This window comes from Manacus vitellinus, unplaced genomic scaffold (genome assembly GCF_001715985.3).
Source record: "Manacus vitellinus isolate BGI_N305 unplaced genomic scaffold, ASM171598v3 scaffold_10_pilon, whole genome shotgun sequence".
Lineage (NCBI taxonomy): Eukaryota > Metazoa > Chordata > Aves > Passeriformes > Pipridae > Manacus > Manacus vitellinus.
The window spans coordinates 2887659-2908929 of record NW_021938838.1 but is presented as its reverse complement, the minus strand read 5'-3'; the positions used below and the strand labels follow the sequence as shown (position 1 = coordinate 2908929).

Genomic DNA, 21271 nt, shown 5'->3' with positions numbered 1-21271 from the left:
CGCCCCCGGGAGCTCCCGCCGGCCCGCTTCACCGCCGCGGCCCGCCCGCCCGGCCCGGTGCTCCGCGCAGGTTCCGTGTTTCTCGATGATGAACTTGAAACGTTCTCGTCCGTCAGCTCGGTGATGGCGCACGGTGGGCTGGTTGGCGTACGGGCATGGCCGCCGGCCCGTTCCCGCTCCCCGTCCGATCCCGCTCCCAGCCCCGCTCCCGCCCGGTCCGTCCCCGCCCCGCTCCCCCCCCCGGCCCCGGTGCTCCCGCAAAAAGAGTCCGTGCAAGACAGAGTACGACTTTATTGGTGCCGGGGAAAGGGCCGCTCGCCGCCGCTCCCGCCTCACCGGCGCTGGTTCAGCCCCGCCAGGTTCCTGATCTGCGGGCACAGCGAGAGCGGGTTTAGTGCCGGTGTCCCGGAGCAGCTGCCGTGTGCTGGGAGCTGAGCTGTGGGGGCGAGGGCCAGGGGCCGGGAGGCGGTGAAGGATGTCCCTGGATCCACCTACAGCCACCCCTCTGAACGGTACCTGCTCTCCAAGTTTCAGCTTGGCTTTGTTCCTGTGGCCACACAGACCCTGACAGTGAATTTAAGCTTTCGGGGCCTTCAGCTCTCCCGTCCGTTTTGCAGAGACCTGGAGAGCTCAGGACACCTGTACAGTGACACACTGGGGACACCTGCACAGCACCCCTGGACATGGGAGGGTCAGATTTTTTTCCCCCCTAATAGTTATGTGTTGGGATGATTCTGTTCTAAAACACCTGGCTACAACCCACCCCCTTCAGAAGCCATCCAGTTCCTCCCGTTTATCTGTGCAGTGGAATCTACTGCGGGGACAGACCAAAGAGCACAAACAGAGCACAGGGATTTTTTTAGTGAAGGTCCCTTCTGGATTTATGCAGGTGTGAAAAGATGAGAGAGGCTGAGAGACACTAAATTCCACCATAACTGCAGGGGGAAGGAGGTGGGAGAGAATCTTGAGAACTTCTTCATCAGTAAAAACTATTTCTAATTTATGTTCCAGCCTGTTTGTCTTGTCTTGATACAAGGAAAATGTATTTCTGATAGCAAGGAAATCACTTTGTTGCTAAATGCAATGGCAGTTGTCCAAAAATAGAATCAAATGAAAGGCCCTGAAGCCCTTGAAAAGTCACTCCTGGGTACAGAAGGGGCTGCTTTGTATCCCAGAGGAAGCACAGCTCCCTCTGCATGGACACAAAGCAGTCCAGGACATTACCAAGAAGTGAATGAATTCTTGGAAGGACACTGAGGTCAACTGAAACAGCTTGAGGAAGTCGCCCTGCTCTGGCTCAGGGACAGGAGCCACCTCCCAAGTGTCCATGGGGGCACAAACCCTCCATTACAATCTCCAGCACAGGGCCTGGCAGAGGGAGAGATCTTGTGACAAGCATTGGAGAACAGTTGTATTTATTCTGATCACCTGTCTCTCATCCCTAAAACTCACCCTGTAGCTTCAGAACTTAATTTCTTTCTGCTCTATTGCAAGTTCTTTCACCACAAAACCGTGAACTAACTCCCAAACTACCCTGGAAATCATCCTTAAACTTATCTAAGTTATGAAAGACAATTCTTTTTCATGTTGTCCCCTAGATTTGGGAGGAAAAACCATGCTGGCATTCAGCATGGAAGGGGACAGGAGCAATTTTGGTCTCAGAGCCCTGCTGGTTTCAGCATTACTTACAGTAACTGCAGCTCCCATCAGGCCCTGGACAACAGCTTCTCCAGTGGATTGTACCTGGGAGACACAGGGAGAACAGGGCCTTTTGCTCTCTTCTGCAGTTGCACTTGTGGCCCCCAAACACAGAGATGTAGTGCACAACAAGCATCTGTTTGCTACAGAAAGGTGCTGACAGCACTGCAGACAAATGACAGACAGATGTAAGACACACAGAAGAGGTTTCCTGGGCTGTCTCCCAACCACTGGGCCAGTCTGACACACGGGGCACCTACATGTCCTTCTACTAGAAAACACATAAGCTTTTATTCATGTTGAACCAACAGCAACCACCTGCCAGCACAAGGGGCTCTCTCAGCAGCTGTGGGATCTGCCTGATGGAAAAGCCAGGTCTGCCTGCACACACCCCTGGGGAGCAGGGGGATGCTGCACGTGTGCCTTGCCCCTCACGTTACCTGGCTGGCTGTACTGCTCATGTTCATGGCGTCGGCCACTCTGTTCTCCAGGAAGCGCCAGGTGTCCTCGAAGTCAGGGGACGAGTCCTGCAGCATCACCAGCTCAGTGGTGTTGTAGATGCCAGTGAGCACAGCCCGACGGGTGTACCAGTTAAACTGCAAGGGCAGGAGAGGAGAGAGACAAAGGTGTGGCCTGAATGCAGATCAAGAGAATGGCAAGGGAAAATCACACACCGACAGCACATTCCTTCCCCCCTTAAAATGTGTCCCTGTCAGAACAGCTGCTCCAGTGGCACCAGACAGGGATCACACGGATAGTGCCTAAAACTGCTGAGCAAACCCCCCCCACCTGCTTCTGGCTGCAAGCAGGCACCTGCAGCAAGCAGCAAGTCCTCCTTGCCCAGTCTGTGTGCACTGTGTAACAGTTCACCTTTGCTTTACAGGCTGCCAGGCAATGCAATGCTCCAACTCAGACCTGATTAGCCACATTCATACATAACTTGGGCTGCAGCTCACACCAGAGACAACCATGAAGAAAGGGAACAAACAGAGGACAGAACTGTGCAGGACATCACACCTTTTCCAAGTCCTGTCCCTGAAATACCAGTGCTGCCTGCTGAGTCACAAAATGCATCAGCACAGTGCTGGCAGCAGTGCTGTAGGTGCGTTACACCAACGGGTTACACAGTGCAAAGGTGCACAAAATAACTCAAACTCCTCATAGTTTCCAGTGGCACCTGAGGCAGATGAAATAAACAAAAATTTTTTAAAGCATGTCTTCAATTCCATTTGCTGCTGTTGCGCAGGAAAAAATTCTGGTTGTTCCATTCATGATAACAAAGCAACAGAAAAATGAAAACACGGGCCTTGATTTTAAAAACAACAGCTGAGTGGAAAGCTCCACTGCTGGCACCACAACCTGCAAGCTATAACAAGGGGAGAAACATGGGGCATGTTGCCACTTGCAGCTGGATCAGGTGCCTGAGACCAAACTCTTTCTATTGATTCTTCTCCTGCTCCAAAAAAACCCACCTGAGGGGGTCTCTGAGGCATGGGCACACTCTGCCTAGCTCCTGGCACTGGGAAGAAGGATCCACTGCAAGCGACTTTAAACCCCTTTACTGGGAAAGAGGGAGTGGGCTCAGCATCACAGCTTCCCCAGAAAACTCATGTAACCAGTCAGAAGGTGCAAACAAAACACAAACTTTAGAACCTCTCCTAATCCCTGCGTCAGTGGGGACACTTTAGGAACAGTTCAGTGCAGACACTGGCTCAAACATGTCAATTTGACTTTCATAACCCAGAAGGGACTTTCAGTTCCTGAAGCAATCATGTTCTTTCAGTTCTCTTCTGGTTCATTCCTTTAATTTTTCTGTCGTCTTATTTATTTTTCACTGCAGTAGGTTCTCTTTTATACCCAGATAAAAGAAGTTTATTAAAGTAGTTTGTTAAAATGGCTCATTTAGCTTTTTCCATCTCTTCGTACATCTATAAGAATTAAAGTAATTTATTAATTGCTTTAATTAAGGTTGTAATTTTCTTTTATTTCCTGCCAGAAAGATGAAAGCTTTAATAAGCTACTGGTATTTTTAGGTAGGTTCTTTAAAGGTTTTCAAGTCAAGTCTGTAAATGCTACTGCTGGTGGAAGAGAGCTGTTTGACAGAGACACTGCTCGCTCACTGAATACTGGATCAACTTCTTAGTCTCAGAATCCCAACAATCTGTGCCTTCAAAAATGAAAAAGAAGAGCACTCAAGAGCATAGGAAAGTAGGTCCTTTTAATTTGCACTAATCCCATTGGCGCTAATTTGCATTTAGTCTCTTTAGAAATTAGACTGTAGTTTATAAGGAACCTTGGGTGCTTCTGAAATGTCTTCCCCATTCAACAAACACAGCCTTTCCAGAGGGATGTGGCCCCAGGCCTACTTGAACCCGTCATTTTTGCTGAAGTGCTGAGGGGTAGAACCAGCCTGTCTGCAAAGCACAAAGACTTACATCTGTGGACTGGTCCCCAGCATAATGCCAGATATCATCGATCATGCTGGTGAGGAGGCTGAGGCCGGAGGGGATGTTACGTGGGAGCAACAGGACGCTGAGGGCCTGCGAAGGAAACACACAGACGGGAGAGTCCAAGAGAGAAGGATGTAATATTAAAGCAGACCAACAGTGCTCTGCTCTGTTATCTTTTCCCTGTTGCTGTTGCCTTGCCTCCCAGTGACAAGTCCTCCCAGCTCTCTGCAGCCAGCACCAGGCTTTCCAAGCAGCGGGATGTGCAGGAAACACAGAGTGTGGCAGGTGAGCTCAGGCCTAGGCCCGTGCTGGAGCCCAAAGCTCCCTGCTCAGCTCAAACACCACTGTGTTGTCTCTCCTGAGCTGCCTCTCCAGTATGGAAACGGCACAGGCTGAGCTGACTCACCCTGTGCCCCTGTGGGCAGGGAGTCACCTCTCTTATTTCTCCGAATTTGACTTTGAACTCAGAGCAGCAACCCAGGGCACAACAGCACCAGCCATAATGGCCCTGCTGGGATCCTGCAGCCTTTGAACGTAATCACACGATGCCAGGAGAGTAACAAACCACCCACGTTCCTTCACAAGGCAAGTTATGCTAATCTGGAAGAAGAACATGAAATTTGTGCCCTCTCTCTTTGCATGGAGTGCTGGATTCAGCTGCCCAGAGGCCAGCAGTGGTTCTGGACAGAGGCTGACCTTGCAGCAATCTTTGCAGCCCAAGGTTGGGAACTCTTTTCTTGTTACTGTGGCCACAATTCAATTCCCTTCCCACCCCGGCAAGAATGGCTTGAGAGTTAAATCTGAATTTTGAAGCATGGAGCCCTCTCAGTTCACAGCCCTACCCTCAGGCTGCCCAGGGTTTGTCAGCCACACACCAGAAGGGCAGTTTCTGCAGCAAAGCACTTCTGCATTTCCAGGTGTCAGGTGATACTGGTGCATCCAGAACAACCCTGCATGGAGCCTGACTTGCAGTGACACTGCAAGTAGGACTGAGCAGAGACACAGGTTATCCCCTGGGGATGCCAGATGGGTGGAGTGAACAACAGAGAGCTTTGCCTTTCCAGAACTGCAAGGAACAGTTGTTCTAAGGTCACCTTTAACTGCCTCCTTCCAAAGCTGATCTCCTCTTGAAGGCTACAAATAATTTGAAACCAGCAAGGGTTTAATTTACAACCTTGAACTAATCTGGTGGAGAGACTATGTTGAAAGACACAGGGTGTTTAAAATACATACACAAAAAAGAGATAATCTTGATATTACTTTTATACCTGGGGCCATTTCTCAATATATGGAATCAGCATCCTCAATCTGGCTTCCACAGCATCTCTCAGGAATTCATCTGTAGGCTTCTTCCTGGATAAGGAAAAAAAAATTAAGAAGAGCCCAGTTAAACTCAGTTCTGATCTTGAAAGATCAATCTCCATGTGCCTCAGCAATAAATAAGCAAAGTATTATATATCCTTCATACCTTTGGTCCCACTCTGTATCTGGGAACATGGTTTTATTTGGGTAAATCATACTTTTAACTTAAAGTATCTGTGTCCCAGGTGGCCTGTCTGTCTACCCAGTTCCCAAAATCTGCCAAGGAAGATGTTTGCTCATACCCAATACTCACTCTGCTTCACCCAGCTGCACTAGTTTTTGCTCCTTCTCCAGCAGCTCAGACAGCTTGGCATTGCACTCAGACACAAAGTGGAGGATCAGTTCACTGCCATCACTGTGAAACATCCCTGCAGCAGCAACAGAGAGGCCCAGGGTCTGTAGGAAGAAGGGAGAAGCACAGAGCAGGTCACACACTGCTAGGCAGGATCCAGCTAGGAAAAACGTTGTATTTATTTTGTGAAAGACTTTATACGAATTTAAAGAAAGTGATGCTGCATTAACAAGAACTTCCTGTATGTGTTTTCCTCTCTTCAGGATCACTACATCATGCCTTAGTCTAACTCTGAAGAGGTTGTCCTGTAGCAGCTGGGACACATTCCTGCCCGGTAGCATTTGCTGACTAGGGTGCATGGCCCAAGAGTATGTGGGGGAAGCATGCAGGCCTGGCTGTCTTTGCACTTCAGCCCCATCCAGTTTTCAACTGGTTTGTTGCTTCTCTCCCCACATACCTTGGCTCCCTCTGCAATGGCCTCTGTAGTCCAGCCATGTTCAGGCACGAACTCCAGCGCCGCTGTGAGGATTCGACGCTGCAGCTGCTCCTCGCTCTCATAGTCCTCAGACTCCTGGCCGCCCTGGCCAGTGTAACTATGAGAAGGTATTGTTACAGTGAGGGGAACGTCACCACCAAACACCAGCACCCTGGACTCTGCCACTCACTCGCTGCCACCGCTGCCTGCAAGCACATTTTGGGACCTGCTCGTTATAAATCTGGCCTCCTCCTGTAAAATCCTTCCCTTTCCAGAAAAATGATTCTTAATGAACTTTTGCTCTGAGAGAAAACTAAGGGAGGGCTCAATGTGGGTGCCTACATGGAGACCAATCAGCTCCAGAATCCCCCTCCTTTACAGAAAAGCTACACTACAGGTTTTTCCAATGTGGGCTTTATAGTTATAGGCATATGGACAACATGTTGTCTATATTTTGTTTAGATTTACACAAAAATCCAGACGCAAAGACTTGTGCTTTGCAGACGAGAGAGGTTCCCTCTTAGAAGCAAATCCCATCGTGTCTCCATGGTGGACAGTGGAATTTGCACTGTCACAGCAAACCAGCAAACCAGCTGCTGCAGTCTGAGGCTCCTTAACTCTGGATCTCCAGAGTTGTCTTCAAGTTTCAGATGTGAGTTTCAGGAAAGCAAAGCCCTGCAATCCCACTGTCGGCAGGGCTGTGCTGGGAAGAGCTGCTGAGTTACCTGGGGCGAGGGCCCTGAGGTTCCTGTTCGGGCTGGTGACCAGCTGGATGTGTATCGAACTGCTGCTGAGAGGAAGGTGTGAAAGGTTCCTTCTTGTGCTCATCGGAGACTCTCCTCAGCACGGCCGAGGCCTGGAGAGCTCGGACTGGTGGGTAGTGCTGGCACCTGACCACTGAAAGGGAAACCAGGAGAGTCAGTGTCTCCTTCCAACACGAGGAAGCACAGAAAATTAAGGTGCAGAAGAGAGTTATGGTGAACACGGTTGAAAAGAACCACGGTTCGGGGTGTGTTTTTTTACACTTCTGAGAAGCGCCACTGTCAGCTGAGCTCACATTCACTTGAAAAAAATAAAGGAAAAATGTTTTGCGAGGGGAAGAACAGTGAGAATGGCATGTATCGCAAAGAGCTTCTGAATCTCGGACTGGAAACCAGGCACCAAAATGTGCCCCCTCCCCTTTTGGGTCCTGTTTGAGCTGTTCAAAGGAAGGAACAGGCAAGGCACCCTCAGGAGCATGAGCAGCCCTAATACACAACTGCTGACACTGTGCAGGGTTCTCATGTGACTCAAAGGCACGCTGGAGGAGCTTTTAATTTCACTGCTGCGACGTTTAGCTTTTTTTTTTTTTAATAAAAAAATTGTGGCGGCCCACACTCTTAAAGAAAACCACCCAACCACAAGCCCCCTACTTCAAACCCACCCGACTCAGGGCCCGCCGCCAGCACCGCCTGATCCCTCCACAGCCCTCCTGCCCTTCACCTCACCTTGCCCCGCCCCGCCCGCCCCGGGCACGGGCACGAGCACGGGGAGCGCGCGCGCGGCCACGGAGCGCGCACCCCCACCACCGCCTTGAATTCCCCCCTCACCACCGCCCCCGTCCCGGCCCCGCGGCGCGCCCCCCCGCCCTCACCCGCGCGGCCCCCGCCACAGCGCCAGCCCGCGCGGCCGCGCCGCGCCCGCCGCCAGCCTCTTGGGAGCGGCAGGGCGCGATGACGTCACGGTTGACGGCGTCAGGCCGGGACGGGCGAGCGGCGCCGAGGGGGCGAAGCGGGGCCAGGTGAGCGCGGAGGGGAGCGGGGAGAGGAGGCTCTGGTCACCCTGAGGGTCTGTCCGGAGGGCTTGCCGGAGGGGTGTGGGTGTCTTTATGTGTGTATATATGTATATAATTCCTTCACGAAATTCCATCACGTATCCTGTTCCTGCTCCCTCTAAACCGTCCCCGCTCGGTGACCGAGAGGTTTATTCCGCCCCGTTCTGCATGTGTTTAAAACGCGCACGTGCTGTAGGGCCCGCAGCTCTGGGCCGCGTTCTGGCCCTTGGCAGCCGGAGCGTTCCCGGCCGCTGGAAGCTCGAATATTCCCGGCCGCTGGAAGCTGGATCCTTCCCGGCCACTGGAGTGCGTCGGGAGGCTCGAGTTTAGTCCTGATGTGCTAACAGAACCCTGGAATGGTTTGGGTTGGAAGGGACCTTCGTGCTCACCCCCTTCCAACGCCGCAGCTCTCTAAGCTGTTGAACGCCCCGTATTGTTTAACCCCTTCCCTTGCCCCGTTCCTCAGGAACTGTTAAATGCGTGTGACGTTGAGGTAAGGGCCCCTCCTCACCCCCAGCACGCGGATCCAGCCCTTGGCCTCCTCCTGCATCTCGGGGAGCTGTTGGCTGAAGCTGGGGTTGCTGTTGGTGCAGTCTGGGCTCTGACTGATCTTGAAAGGTCACAACCTGCTGTTCAGAGAGGAAGGGTTTTATCTTAGCCTAACAGATAAACTTTGGGTTTATCTTAGCCTAACAGCTTATGTATCTTTTGGGATTTTCAGCCTTCTTGGGAAAGGTGATGTTTTTATGGGATTAATATGTGCGTTTATGGGTGTTACTGTCTGTTGTAGCTGTTTAGTTGGTGTCACACATGCAAGGCAGCTGGGAGGTGCTATAACCTGCAGTGTACATCCAAGATCTTCCATTCCTTACCTGGTTTGCATTGCAGCTGCATTAATGTGAATTCCTACTGGAGTAGCTCAGACAAGGCACAAAGTTGTCCCATTCTGAACTTGTTTGCAATTCCCAGGAGAGAGGGGGTGTCCACGGCACACAGAGCCAGTGGGTCAAAATCCACTCCACACCTGACTGCATTTAAATTTGGTACAGCATATCCCTGAGCTGTGCTTTCATGACAACGTGGTGGCAATAAGGCATTAACCAGAATGTGTCACGTAGTGATTCCTGGTAAAGACCTTGCTTACAACTGGCTCTCCCAAAATAAGTGTGTAGCTTGCAGCTAATGGAAGATACACCAGGCAACTATGCTGGTCACTCGTGCTCTCTGTTCTCTGTGGTCGTGTTAAATTAGGAAGACAATAGGTTTGTGTTGGAAAGAGGAAAGAGGGGAGGTCACTGGGCTCAGTAGCTGGTGCTGCTGTGAGAACAGGTGGTGATGGGATACTATTGCTCCATCAGGAATATAGTCTTGTATAAAATATTAGTGGAGACTGATTTCTCAAAACTGTCACTTCACTGCACGTTCTGTTCCCCTCCTGCCTCCCTGTGATTTGCTCACCCAGTGCCACCAATCATAGCAGTGGGAGAGCCTCAATCTGGAATGCTGGGAATGCCAAAAGTTACTTTTTTTTCCTTCTCATGCACTGTGAAAGCAAACTGCTTGGACATGTCCAGAGTAGGAGAGACAAGGCAGTATTTAATGTGAAATAGCTGTCACTAGTCTAGAAATCCAGAAATCCTGTATTTGGCTTATTCAAGTCTCTAAGGAAAGGAGGTAAGGTTTTGTTGTTTTGTTGGGTTTTTTTAAGCATGGCTTGCAGTCTCCCAGCAAAACTAGTCCCTGAACTGGAGGGAAACTGAATTATGCCATTAAGTGTAGCTCTTCCTTCATGTCCTGTTAAAGCTCAGCTTGCGGGAACTTTTTGCTGCCCATCTCGAGAAAAATTATCCCCATTTATTAAAACAAGTTGACACTCTGTGATGAAGTCACAGTCCACAGAGGTTCCTGCTGTGCTTGGCACTTACCCTTCCTCTCTCTCTCTCTCTCCCCTGACCCGTTCCTCTCTCAGCCACTGCCAGTTTTGCTGCTGCCGCCGAAATGGGGGAGTACGGGGTCACTCCGGGCCAGCGCGTGGCCATCGTCTGGGACAGCTCCTCGCCCGTCGAAGCCCTGAAGGATTTGGTGGATAAAATTCAGGCGCTGGTGGGAGCTGATAGTCGTGTCTCTGTGGAAAACGTTAACCAGCTGTCTCAGTGTAAGAATGAGCTTAATTTTTCACTGCTTTGTTTAAACGGAAGGGTGCTGCCGACATGTGAGCTGACACCTTCCCGCTTTGGGAGTCAGCATTCAGAACAGTGACAGCACCTGCTGCTGACCCTTAACCCTGGGCAGTACAGCCAGGGACGTGATACACCCTGGCTGTGCTTCTGTGACTGGTGTCTTTAATCAGTTACTGCTGTTGTATGCAAGCACGAGAGATGAGGGAGGTGGAACTGCTGTGTTAAGCTGTGTGTGTACGTGTGTAAAATTGTACCATCTTCCTGTTTCTCCCCAGCGGCTCACAGGGAGTCCAGCTTTGATGTAATCCTCTCTGGCGTGGTCCCAGGCAGTGCAGCGCAGCACAGCGTGGAGCTGCTGGCAGAAGTAGCTCGGATACTTAAGCCAGGGGGCCGTGTCCTCCTGAAGGAACCAGTGGTTACGGAATCAGGTGAGAGAATCTTGCTTCTGTGGCAGCACAGCAGTTCTTGAGAGGATTAGGCTGAAATGGAAAGGACAGGAACCCCGACCGACATTCAGAGATTTTCATTCTCCTGACACAGTAACCCAAATAGCGAGGGTTTTACCCTGTGCTTAAGCAGGTACTCATCAGAGATGTTTGCAGTCACTGCTTCTATCAAAAATGCTGGATGGGCTTGTTCCTAAACTACACTGAAAAGCTCAATGGACACTGGTCTTCTTCTCAGAGTGCAGTGTTAAGTAGTTGCAGATGTTGTGGTTCTGAGGAGCTTCTGAAGTGGTTCTAAGTACAGCTGACAAATGCCTAGAGAGGTTGCCCCGGAAGCCAATTGAGAAATAGTTATCCAGAAAAGGTTAGAAGCTAGGAAGGGCACAATTTTAAAGCAGAGGTTTGGCTTGAGTACTTCCCTCTAAAGCTTTTGCTCTTCCAAGTTTCTTGGTGACCTTTATTGTGGTTCTTCACTCCTCCTACTCTCTGATTTTGTGTCTTCCAGGAAACAATGGCAAAATCAAGACAGCAGCCAAGCTCCTCACAGCTCTGACTCTCTCTGGCTTGGTGGAAGTGAAGGAGGTACGTATGTACTGACCACTTCCAGCACTGCCCTTGGGCAGTTACCTTGGGTGAGGTGTTTAGCTACCCTGGTTTGCTGTAAATGTGCATGGACACTGCCCGGCACAAACTTTGGTTGCTGCAAGGGTAGTGTTTTTCTTCAGGATTGAAAATATCTATTGTCTGTTCACTGGAATGCTGGACTGGGTGCTAAAATACAGGGTTCTGCATGAGGTTAACCTCAAATCTTACATTGCAGCTGCAAAAGGAAGCGCTGACTCCGGAGGAGGCCCAGTCGGTCCGAGAGCATCTGGGTTACCAGGGCAATGACCTTCTCATTATTCAGATAGAAGGCAGGAAGCCCAATTTCGAAGTGGGATCCTCAAGTCAGCTCAAACTTTCCTTTGCCAAGAAATCTGGTCCTTCAGGTAAGGAGTGGTGCTTGCTAAATGTCTGGATTGTCTGACTCTCAGTGACAGGCATCCCTTGGAACAGGGAAACAGTTCCCAGCTAGGGAGTGCTAGAATAAAAACCTGTGAAGTGGGGCTTTCAAAAGTGGCTTGAACTCTGTTGGGAGTAGATGGGGCAAAGGCTGGAATAACTGCTATTTCTTCCTTTGTTTTGGCTCCAGGAAAACCCTCTGTGGACCCAGCCGCTGCCAAGCTGTGGACACTCTCTGCCAATGATATGAATGATGAAGAGATGGTATCTGGTTTTGTTTGTGAGGCTTTGCTGTTGTTCCTTCTCTCTTCTTTCCTATTCTAAATAGTTTCAGTCATGCCTCTTGTGAAGCTTTACAACTTAAAGAGGTACAAAAGCCTCCCTAAGGCAAATTATCTCGTCTACTCTGTGGGGTCTGGAGAGCCCAGTGGTGTGAAGAGGGCGGAGAGGAGACAGGGATAGGAGGGCACACCTGCAGCACTTTAATGCCAGTGTACAGATAGCACCATTTCTTTGAACCTAACTCAGCAGTGTCATTCCCTACTGACAAATCCATTTCCTGCTTGTTGTCTCCCATGGTGTGTTTTCAGGACCTTTTGGACTCTGATGAGCTCTTGGATTCAGAGGATTTGAAAAAGCCAGATCCATCATCCCTCAGAGCTCCATCCTGCAAAGAAATGGGCAAAAAGAAAGCCTGCAAGAACTGGTCAGTGCTGGAATTAGCATATCGGTGAACCTTTTAAGTGCAACATTAAACCTGTAGAGTTGGAGGGATTTAAAAAAGACTGTAGGCAATTTGCTGTTCTTCAGAGCCTAATTCTCTTGGTTCATGTCCTTTCTTATCTTAATTATTGGAATGTAAATCCAAATACAATGAGGATTGACCAGTGACTGCTACAAATTACCTCGATGATTAACAGCCATCTACAAGGTGGCTACAAGTTCCTGCAGCTTGACTGAAACCCTAGTTTCTTAGATTTCAAGCAGAAATAGCACATAGCAAGTGCTGTAGTGTCATTTCCCACTCAGTTTAAACTTGAGGAGCGTTTCAACACTTGCTGTACAAACTGTGGTGTTGAAGAACAAAGTGAGGAGTGTGAGTCCCAGAGTCAGCTGTCGTGTGACAGAGGGAGGGCTGTCACATGTGAGCAGGGCTGGAACAAGTGTTGATGACTCATGACCTTTAAGCAGAAAGATACAGGTGACTTCTCTATTTTTCTACAGCACGTGTGGCTTGGCTGAAGAATTGGAACAGGAGAAGAAGAGCTCACAGCCCAAATCTGCCTGTGGAAATGTAAGTAGTGGTTTTTGTTCCTATACTGTGGTTTGCAGTATGTGATCTGTGTAAGAATTGTGTTCTCTGGTGACTGCTGCCTGAGCTGGCTCACTGCTTCCAAATGCTGCCTGTGCAGCTTTTGCAGAGCTTGAGGATCTCCATGTGGGAGCCCACAGGGCTCTCGTGGTTTTGGGCTGCCCCAGCCTGGGCACACTAGGTGGGGAGGAGGCTCAACTTCTTCCAGTGCCCTGCACAGCTCTGCCAACCAGTCCTGTTGAGAAGGGGGCAGAAGGGAAGTGGTCTCTGTGCTGATTGATGCTGAAAAGAACATACTCATCTCTTGAGCTAGAGGAATGGTACCACAGGGGAAGACACCTGAAAGTGCCCCTGATTACAGACAGTGCTTTTCTTTCCCTTTCCAGTGCTATCTGGGGGATGCATTCCGCTGTGCCAGCTGCCCTTACCTGGGGATGCCTGCCTTCAAGCCTGGGGAGAAGATTGTCCTGAAAGAGAACCAGCTGCATGATGCCTAACAAAGACATCTCTGGATGTCCTGCAAAGGACTCTGCTGCCTTTCCATTACTCTGAGGTTCTTCCTGCAGTCCTCCTCATCCTCTCAAACTCATGCTCTCCGGCCAATACTCCGTGTGGGGAGGGGCACTGCGGGCACTGACACTGCTGTGAGCTCATCACTTGTAATCAGCCTTGGGCTACCTGACAAGTCACGTACCAGACTTCATGTTACACCTTGTTTAGCTGCTCTTATCCTGGCTGTCACAGCGTGTCCCGCCAGCAGAGGGAAGCAGAATCAAGTGTCAGGTTGTCCTTGTGTGCCTGTGGCAGGACCCGGATTTCCCAATGCACATGTTGTACAGCTCTAATTTGCCCTGATTTTCCCTGGTGATGCAGCAACTCTGGCTCAGCTCCCTGGGGTTACACTGGGCTCCTGCTCTCTTTGAAATTTAAACCTGAAGCCCCTTACCTCGTGAAGGTGGCTCAGCAGCTCCTGTTGCAAGTCAGGAGCCGGGAGTATACTTAGCAGTATGTACTCTGAGAAGTGTGTGTGATCTTCTTGGTAAAGTCTGGCAGGCGTGATGAATTTCTAAGTGTTTTGGGAGTCCCTGCCCCCACCTGTTTACAGCAAAATGACAAAGATTTAGTCCCACCTAGAAAACTCCTGCCCTTACGGCAGGGACCTGATGAAACAAGATCTGTCTTGTCCTCCCACAGCTTTCAGTCCAATGCAAACTGATAACACAAGGGCAGTCTGAGACTGTCAGCTCTCTTGGTGGTTACCAAGTGAGTTACCTGCAGTGTCCAATACATAAGAACATAGCAATAACTTAATTTCTAGATGATCTGTGGCCGACATCTGCTCCCTCTCCATGAGATACTATTTATTTGTGTAAGAAGTTAGTGAAATATCCCACAGGTGTGGGATGGGGTTGCTGTTCACGTTTTGTGTGGGGCTTTCTTCTCACCCAGGGTGGGAGAGGAGGAAAACCCACATCCAGTGTCTGAGTGAGGATTGCTTTGTTGGAGCTCTTGCTCTTCAGGATGTGACTGCTTGTTCTGTGCTACCTGAGTTACTGAACTCACGGAGGGGGCTGGGATGAAAGGCTGTTCTGTTCTTGAAATAAAAGTGACCAATAGTAAAGCCTTTGTTTTAAGGCTGGTATTAGTGGCATTCTAACTGTGTCTCTCCTTCTAGTCAGCCTCTCAGTGATTTCTGGAACTGTTGAAATGTTGGGTTTCCTCTTGGAGTTCTCCATAAATTGTTCCTTTGAAAACTTGACTTGAATACATGATACATAATGGAAAGAACAGATGTTAAGGAAAACTGTTAAAACTTTCCTTTCTGACCCTTCAGATGTTGCTCTAGGACTCACACTTGCACCACCCCAGGCTGTCACTGCTGGGACTGAAGCCCCTTCATGCCAGAGCTCAGCTTTTCCAGGCCCCTTCCTCATTCTCCTCCCCAGTCCCTGCCTCTGTCATCAGCAAGAACAGCTCCCAAGGACTCTTGTGATAAACCACCTGTCCAAACGACTTATTGTTCCTATCTTGTGATGTAAGGAAATGGGCAAAAGCCTCTGCTCACTTATGGCTTTTGGGGATTTTATTGCCTTTTCTTAGTCTCACTGGAAGAGGAAGATCAGATGACTCTGTCTTCACATGAAAGGTCCCCGATAAAGGCAGCCCTTAACCTAAACTAGGCTTTCCTTTCAGAAGTAAATAAGATAAGAGAGGCAGGAAGCAGCAGCAGAAGCTTTTGTTTTACACTGATTCACTCAACTGGAATTCCAACAGGCTGGAAGCACTTTCAGCTACTGCTGAGTTCAGTCAGTGATGGTTAAGGCTGTATAATCTTGTTCTCTTTAAATAGCTTTACTTGCTCTTGCTGTGCCAGAGGCCCTCCAAGGGTGACAGTGTGGCAGTGGAGCATGTGCTGGGTGGGAGTATGATCCTGTCATGCTTGTTTCAAGGAGTATTTACCCTTTTAGCCCCCTTCCCTAGGGGGTCTCAGAAGATACTCTAAACACAGTATCTGCAGCAGAGTTTAATCTGCAGCTTCAGCCATTTGCAGTGAAGCTTCTCTGATTTTTCTCCCAGTGGCTGACCTGCTCCTTGTTCCTCTGAACTCCGTGCTCCAGGCAGCCAAAGCCACTCTCTCTCCAGGTGACCTGGCCAGGTATGGCCTGTGGGGAGTTCAGGACTGACCTCACATCTCAAACGAGGCTGCTGAGAGCAGGTAGGACTAAAACCATCCTGCTCTGTGGCACCAAGTGAGCGTGGTGGCTTTATTTCTTTTGGGGTATTGCATCATCCATCCTCCTCTGCACATTCCCTCTGTGCCACTGCCTGAGGCAGTGGTTTATGGCACTGCAAAGATAAGCATCTGCTCATCCCCTTTTTGGTGGTTGTAAGTCACATCCCTCACTGGCTCATTGGCAGCCTCATCCTCCCTGTTGTTTCTCCTCCAAGACAGAGGTCAGTGCTTTCCTCAGCCTGAGCCATTTTCCTCCCCCAGTGTCTTCCTCTTCTTCTGACTTATCTGTTCTCTCGTCTTTCCCTGCTCCATTTCCTTTCAGCTCTCTCTTTCTGTTATTCTTTCCATAATTTTCTTATGTTTTCTCTCTTCTGTCCTGGCCTCTCATCTTTTTTATGCCATCCAAGTGTACTGCAGTCCTCCTCACCCATCCCCATCCTTTCCCATTCCTCCTCTTCTGCTCCTTGTCTTCTGTTTTTCCCCTTTGCCAGGTTTTCACATCATGACCCAAGTCATATCCCTGTTCTTTCCATTGTGGATTCCTGCTGCTTTTCCAGCAGGCAGGGAGCACAGTGGAGGCCAAGTCTCTCCCCAGACTTTTATTTTTGTTTCTCTGCCTGAGTCAGGCTTCCTCTGCAGTGAGCACTCACCTGCCTTGGGCACACACAGGGACAAGAGGGCCCTCTGTCCATACAGAGGTGTTTAGGGCAAGGAGGGCATTGGGTTTATTACTGCTTTATCTTCACACACTTGCTTAGCTTCTTGTGATAGCAACTTTTTGAGAAGTGAAATTTGGAGCCTCAGCTCTGGCCATAGCTGCTTCACCTTTTTAAAAATAGCCAATGGCCAAAGATGCTGCCCCCACCCTTCCTGCCTCCACTTGAGACATTACCTCCACTAGTTCCTCAAGAGCCCTGGCTGCGTTTCCCCACCTCTTGCTCGCTCGTGTAACTGCTCCAAGGCTATTTCATGGCTTCTTGCCTGGTTCCTTGTTAAAAACACTATCCCAGATCTGATCCCCCACTAACCTTGGGGTTATGATGCAGCACTGTGACTGTCCCAGCTTTCTCCACTTCATCGGTTCATAACTCTTTTCTGATGAAGGACCACACTTTTCCTTCCTCTTCTTTTTAAGGTAGTAAAGCAAATGCAGAGCCTTTTGCAGACCACTGACCATGGCTGCTTGTGACAGGTCACTGTCTGGATATTCTGGTTGAGCAACCCCAGCTCCTTCAGCTGTTCCTCATCAGACTTGTGCTCCAGACCCTTCCCCAGCTCTGTTGCCCCTCTCTGGACATGCTCCAGCACTTTTCTTGTCATGAGGGGCCAAAACTGAACACAGGATTTGAGGTGCCTCACCAGGCACAGGGGCATGGCCACTACCCTGGTCCTGCTGGCCCTGCTGTTGCTGGTACAAGTCAGGATGCTGCTGGCCTTCTTGCCCACCTGGGCACATTGCTGGCTCCTGTTCAGCCAGCTGTCAAACACAAGGTGGCCCGCAGACCCCCCTCTGATCCTTGTTGGAATTCTGCCTCAGCGCCCCACCGGGAGGGTGCAGGATTTCTGCCTGCACATCCCACCCAAGAGCAAGCAACAGGTCTCCTTTCCAGGAGGATAGGGTGGGAGCTGAATGGTGTCTGCTCTAAGCCAAAAATACCCTGGGCCTCCAGGGATAGCTTGGAAACAACCCCTGAGGAACAATGGACAGTGAGGTATTCTGGAGATCCTCCATCTTGCTTCCTTTCTGAAAGGAAAGAGACCTTTCAATTTTTAATTTTCCAAAGTACAGGAAAGCTTTATGTGCATGAGGACACCCAGCCACTCCCAGTGCAAAGCAGATCTATGTGGATCATGGCAGCAGCACCCACAATGCACCTCTATGAAGCAAGTGATGCTTTTCCATATTTGTCCCTTGTGTTTCAAGTGAGTGAACCAGAGCAAGGTCAACCCCTGTTACAGTAGGTGCCTGCTCCAGAGAAAAATCCAGAAAACTGCTCCAGGACATGGCCACCCCACCCAGCATGTCCAGCACCAAGGGAACACCAAGTTCTTCCTGGACCATGGTGGCCACACAGTGCACGAGGACCTTCCTGAAACATGAAGCCAGTCGTTAGAGGAGCCTGTCGGTGACTGGAGACAGTGAAAAGAGTTGCTGAGGCTTGGCTGTGCTTGGAGCTGCAGAAGGCAAGGGGAAAAGCAGCTCAAGAGTCCTGTCATGCTGAGCCAGGAGACATGGCTTCTTCCAGGGGAACATAAAGCACAGTGGTGGAGCCATTGGGGGTAGACAGGTGGCTTTGGTCACCAAGATTGCACTTCTGTATGAGCTAACACCTAGTATTTGGGGAGAACAACCCCAACAGATGTACAAGCTGCTCACCCTTCTCCCTCATTTGCCCTCTCTGCTGGGGAAGACATCCACTGCTGTGCTGGCTGCACTGGCATCCCCACCATTCTGTTGTGATGGCTTGATCTCGGTGTAAATGATGCTGGAGGAGGAAGGTTTTGTCTCCTTTTCAAACTTCAGGTTGGCATAGGTCAGGTCCTCAGTCCCTGTCACCGGGGCTTCCTGCAGGGAGAGAGCAATGAGTAGAGCCTTGGCTTTCCCTTCTGTGTTTCCCCTGATAATGTTTTTCCACTGGCACAACTATTTGCATTGCCCAAGCATTATCCAGCTTGCTCTGAAGTGCCACCTACTCAGATGCTCATAAGCCCCTATTTAACGGGAATTAATAAGTGTTTAGGACCATGTTTTGAGAAAGCAAAGCTGATTTTACTCTGAAATCCTTTAAGTGGGTATTCAACAGCCAGTGCTTTTATTGACAGGGAGGAAGAAGTGATATGTGCAAAGCCCCCCTGGCTTACCCTGCTGAGCTGATCCACTTCTGCCACTTTCTTACTTGTGATCTTTCCTGAAAAACAAAACATAGTTTAAATAGCAGTTAAAATAATGACAATGATAATTATTTTAAATTAAGAAAATAAGGAAAAAAATAAGCACACATTTGCACTGATTCTGCTTTTGTTGTAGTAGAGGATGAGGCTGTCTGAGCTGTCTGGCTCAGAAGATGACCAAGGGGCAGGAGAGGTTGGAAAGGGCTTAAAAGCCCTTGGAGGGGCTGGAGAACAGCTCTGAGCTGGACACTTCTAGAAATGTGGTGATATGCAAGAGCTGTCTCACACCACAGCCTGTGCCATAACTGGGCTCCCACCAGCAACTGGCCAAAAGGGAGGGAGGGACTGAACCTTCTCCCCACCCCAGGACAGCTTGTCCAGGAGGACAGACTTGTGAAGGGAACACTGAGCAAGCAGGAGCAGCAGGATGTTGAAGATGGACATCTCCCAAGCCTGGGTTTGTCCAGAGCAGCAGATGAGGAGGAGCTGCCAACCAGCCTTACCTGTTCTGTTCCTTCTGCACTGCCACAGTAGGAAGCCAAGGATGGGTGTGTAGATGAGTGTCCCCACCGCCAAGCCAAAGAAGATGCACAAGAGGTTGAGTCCTGCACACACAACACCACAGAGGTACTTGTGAGCCACCATCCCACTGTGCAGGGACACACATGCTGTCATTGCCTCCTTCACGGGGGTGGTTCTTTTCCAAACCTGGGCTTCCCGACCCTGAGCCACCCACAGCCCCGGGGTACTGACAAAATTCTGCAGGGAACAGTCTGCAAATCTCATCTGAACTCAGACAGGGGGTGGACAGAGCACCAGAGCCCCTTCCCAGGGTCACAACCTCCGATCCACGGGTGCCTACCCAGGTTTGGCAGTGGCTCCCACCCACTCATGGGAAAACATCAGGATGTTTTCCCCCTTACTGCTCCTCCTTTTTCCCTGAAGACTCCTCCTGCCCCTCGCTCTTGCAGCCCCGGGGTTGTGAGGACACACCTGTCCAGATCTTCTCTGTGACATTGGTCTGAAGACCTGCAAGGCAACACCCTGAAAGACAGAAACATGAGTGAGAGACTGCCCAGAGCCAGAGAACACCCTGCACCATGCTCTGCTTTGGGGCAGGAACCTGGATCCCATAGCCCTGGCTGTCCCGCTCCTGCCCCTGCAGCTCCAGTCACCTCAGCACTCAGCTGATGTGCTGTAGCTGGAGGATATGGCAGGTCCTATTTCAAGGAACCAATGGCCCAGCAGCTCCATGGTGAGATGCATCTGCCAAAAGGGCTGTGCTGGGCTGGCCCTTCCAGTTCCCAGGATGCTTTCAGGGGAAATGGTGCATGGGGGAACCAGGGGAGCCTCCTCTGCCCACTCATCACCCCCATGAAAACAGACCCACTGCCACTTACTGGGAACTGTCTCCTGTGTGCCATTTTCAGTGTCTGTTGAGTTTATTCTTGTGATGGAGACGCTAAGCTCACAGGTTCCCATGTGGGCTGCACTCATGCAGGGGCTGATGAGATCCGTACAGTTTTCTCCCTGAGCCGTGGTGTTGGTTTGATTCCACCTCTCCAGACCTTTAGGTTCATACCACTTCACATGTACCATGAGATTCTTTGACCAAATTTCAAGCTTACACTGCATAGTGATGCCTGAGTTTTCTGTCTGGCTGACTGTCCCTGGAGGAAACAGAACCAAAAGAGATAACTGCAGGCATATGCAAAAAGGGAAGAGTTCAGAGCAGAGAGACAAGCACAGGGGCACTCACCAGTTGGCAGCCAGACGAGGAACAGCAAGGACAGAAAGCCACTGGTCAGCTGGATCTCCATGATTCCCAACAGCCTCGTGGTGATGATGCTGGGTGCCTGGTGGGATCGGCCGGGAGGTTCCCGTCTCTCCTGCAGCTCGAAGGTCACTGCTCAGCTGAGATGAACTGAAGCCCTGCTGGGAGCTCCCCTCCTCACACTCAGCCAGATAGTTCTCTCTGTGCTCACAGGCTTCCTCTCTCTTCCCCTTCTCTTGCTTCAGCCCAATTCTTATCTCCACTCCGCTTGATTCCTCCTCCGGTTTCATCCTGACCACATACCCTTGGCCCTGAGCCCCGAGTAATGTATCCAGAACTGCTGATGGCCCTTTCCCAGTGCTCCAGGGCCCAGCCCAGCAGCTAGCTCTCTGCTGCTGGCATAGGCAGGTGAAGGGAAAAAGGGCTTCCCCAGTTTCCTACAGCACCACTGAGTATGTTTTGTTTTACACCAAGAAATGCAGCCCTTGGAGGGGGACACGGGATGATGTCTGTACCCATCTGGTGTCCTTGCTGAGCTCAGGTAGGGGGGGACCCACACACCCTGCCAGCCCCCAGCCACCCAATTCAACACGAGGATGGGCTTGGTCACAATGTTCTGGTTGTGGGATGTACAAGCCCCAGCCAGGCAGGGACTGCTGCAGCCCCCTGCCCCCTGCTCTGGCCATGAGCACCCAGATCCCAGCTCCTGCCCTGCAGGGACAGGGTGCTGCAGGCAGCCCCCTGTATCCCCTTGTCACCTCTGGCAGGACATACACCAGGACAGGAATGCCCACCAGGCCAGACAGTTTGTGTCACCCCTGCCACCAATGGGACATGGGCA

At 50.5% G+C, this 21271-nt stretch overlaps 2 protein-coding genes across 4 annotated transcripts; one reads left to right on the top strand and one right to left on the bottom strand.

Moving 5' to 3' along the window:
* Positions 1 to 274: 274 nt before the first annotated feature.
* COQ9 (coenzyme Q9) lies at positions 275 to 10144 on the bottom strand. 2 transcript variants are annotated; one of them, XM_029964975.1, is made up of 9 exons: positions 10005 to 10144; positions 7003 to 7167; positions 6260 to 6395; positions 5764 to 5906; positions 5417 to 5501; positions 4134 to 4238; positions 2139 to 2294; positions 1690 to 1743; positions 275 to 368 (listed from the first exon to the last, which is right to left on the bottom strand). In XM_029964975.1, the coding sequence occupies exons 1-9, from the start codon at positions 10127 to 10129 to the stop codon at positions 333 to 335; spliced, it is 1005 nt and encodes a 334-aa protein (XP_029820835.1). In that variant the 5' UTR covers positions 10130 to 10144; the 3' UTR covers positions 275 to 332. The 2 variants fall into 2 exon arrangements, with proteins under 2 accessions (XP_029820835.1, XP_017938771.1); XM_018083282.2 differs by lacking the exon at positions 10005 to 10144 and adding an exon at positions 8176 to 8200 and having other exon boundaries at positions 7003 to 7174.
* Positions 7960 to 14681, top strand: CIAPIN1 (cytokine induced apoptosis inhibitor 1). 2 transcript variants are annotated; one of them, XM_018083270.2, is made up of 9 exons: positions 7960 to 8057; positions 10060 to 10245; positions 10546 to 10698; positions 11222 to 11298; positions 11537 to 11705; positions 11909 to 11982; positions 12309 to 12424; positions 12943 to 13012; positions 13417 to 14681. In XM_018083270.2, the coding sequence occupies exons 2-9, from the start codon at positions 10089 to 10091 to the stop codon at positions 13525 to 13527; spliced, it is 927 nt and encodes a 308-aa protein (XP_017938759.2). In that variant the 5' UTR covers positions 7960 to 8057; positions 10060 to 10088; the 3' UTR covers positions 13528 to 14681. The 2 variants fall into 2 exon arrangements, with proteins under 2 accessions (XP_017938759.2, XP_029820823.1); XM_029964963.1 differs by lacking the exon at positions 7960 to 8057 and adding an exon at positions 9680 to 9764.
* The last annotated feature ends 6590 nt before the right edge of the window (positions 14682 to 21271 follow it).

Bases quoted from the DNA above. Each gene is read 5' to 3' on its own strand.
- COQ9 (XM_029964975.1), bottom strand. From the start codon at position 10,129: ATGGCCACGCGCTGGCCCGGAGTGACCCCGTACTCCCCCATTTCGGCG. The intron at 4,239-5,416 runs GTATAAAAGTAA...TTTCCTTCGCAG, and splicing joins ATATTGAGAAATGGCCCCAG to GCCCTCAGCGTCCTGTTGCT. The intron at 2,295-4,133 runs GTAAGTCTTTGT...CTGCCCTTGCAG, and splicing joins CTGGGGACCAGTCCACAGAT to TTTAACTGGTACACCCGTCG.
- CIAPIN1 (XM_018083270.2), top strand. From the start codon at position 10,089: ATGGGGGAGTACGGGGTCACTCCGGGCCAGCGCGTGGCCATCGTCTGG. The intron at 10,246-10,545 runs GTAAGAATGAGC...GTTTCTCCCCAG, and splicing joins CGTTAACCAGCTGTCTCAGT to CGGCTCACAGGGAGTCCAGC. The intron at 11,299-11,536 runs GTACGTATGTAC...CTTACATTGCAG, and splicing joins GCTTGGTGGAAGTGAAGGAG to CTGCAAAAGGAAGCGCTGAC.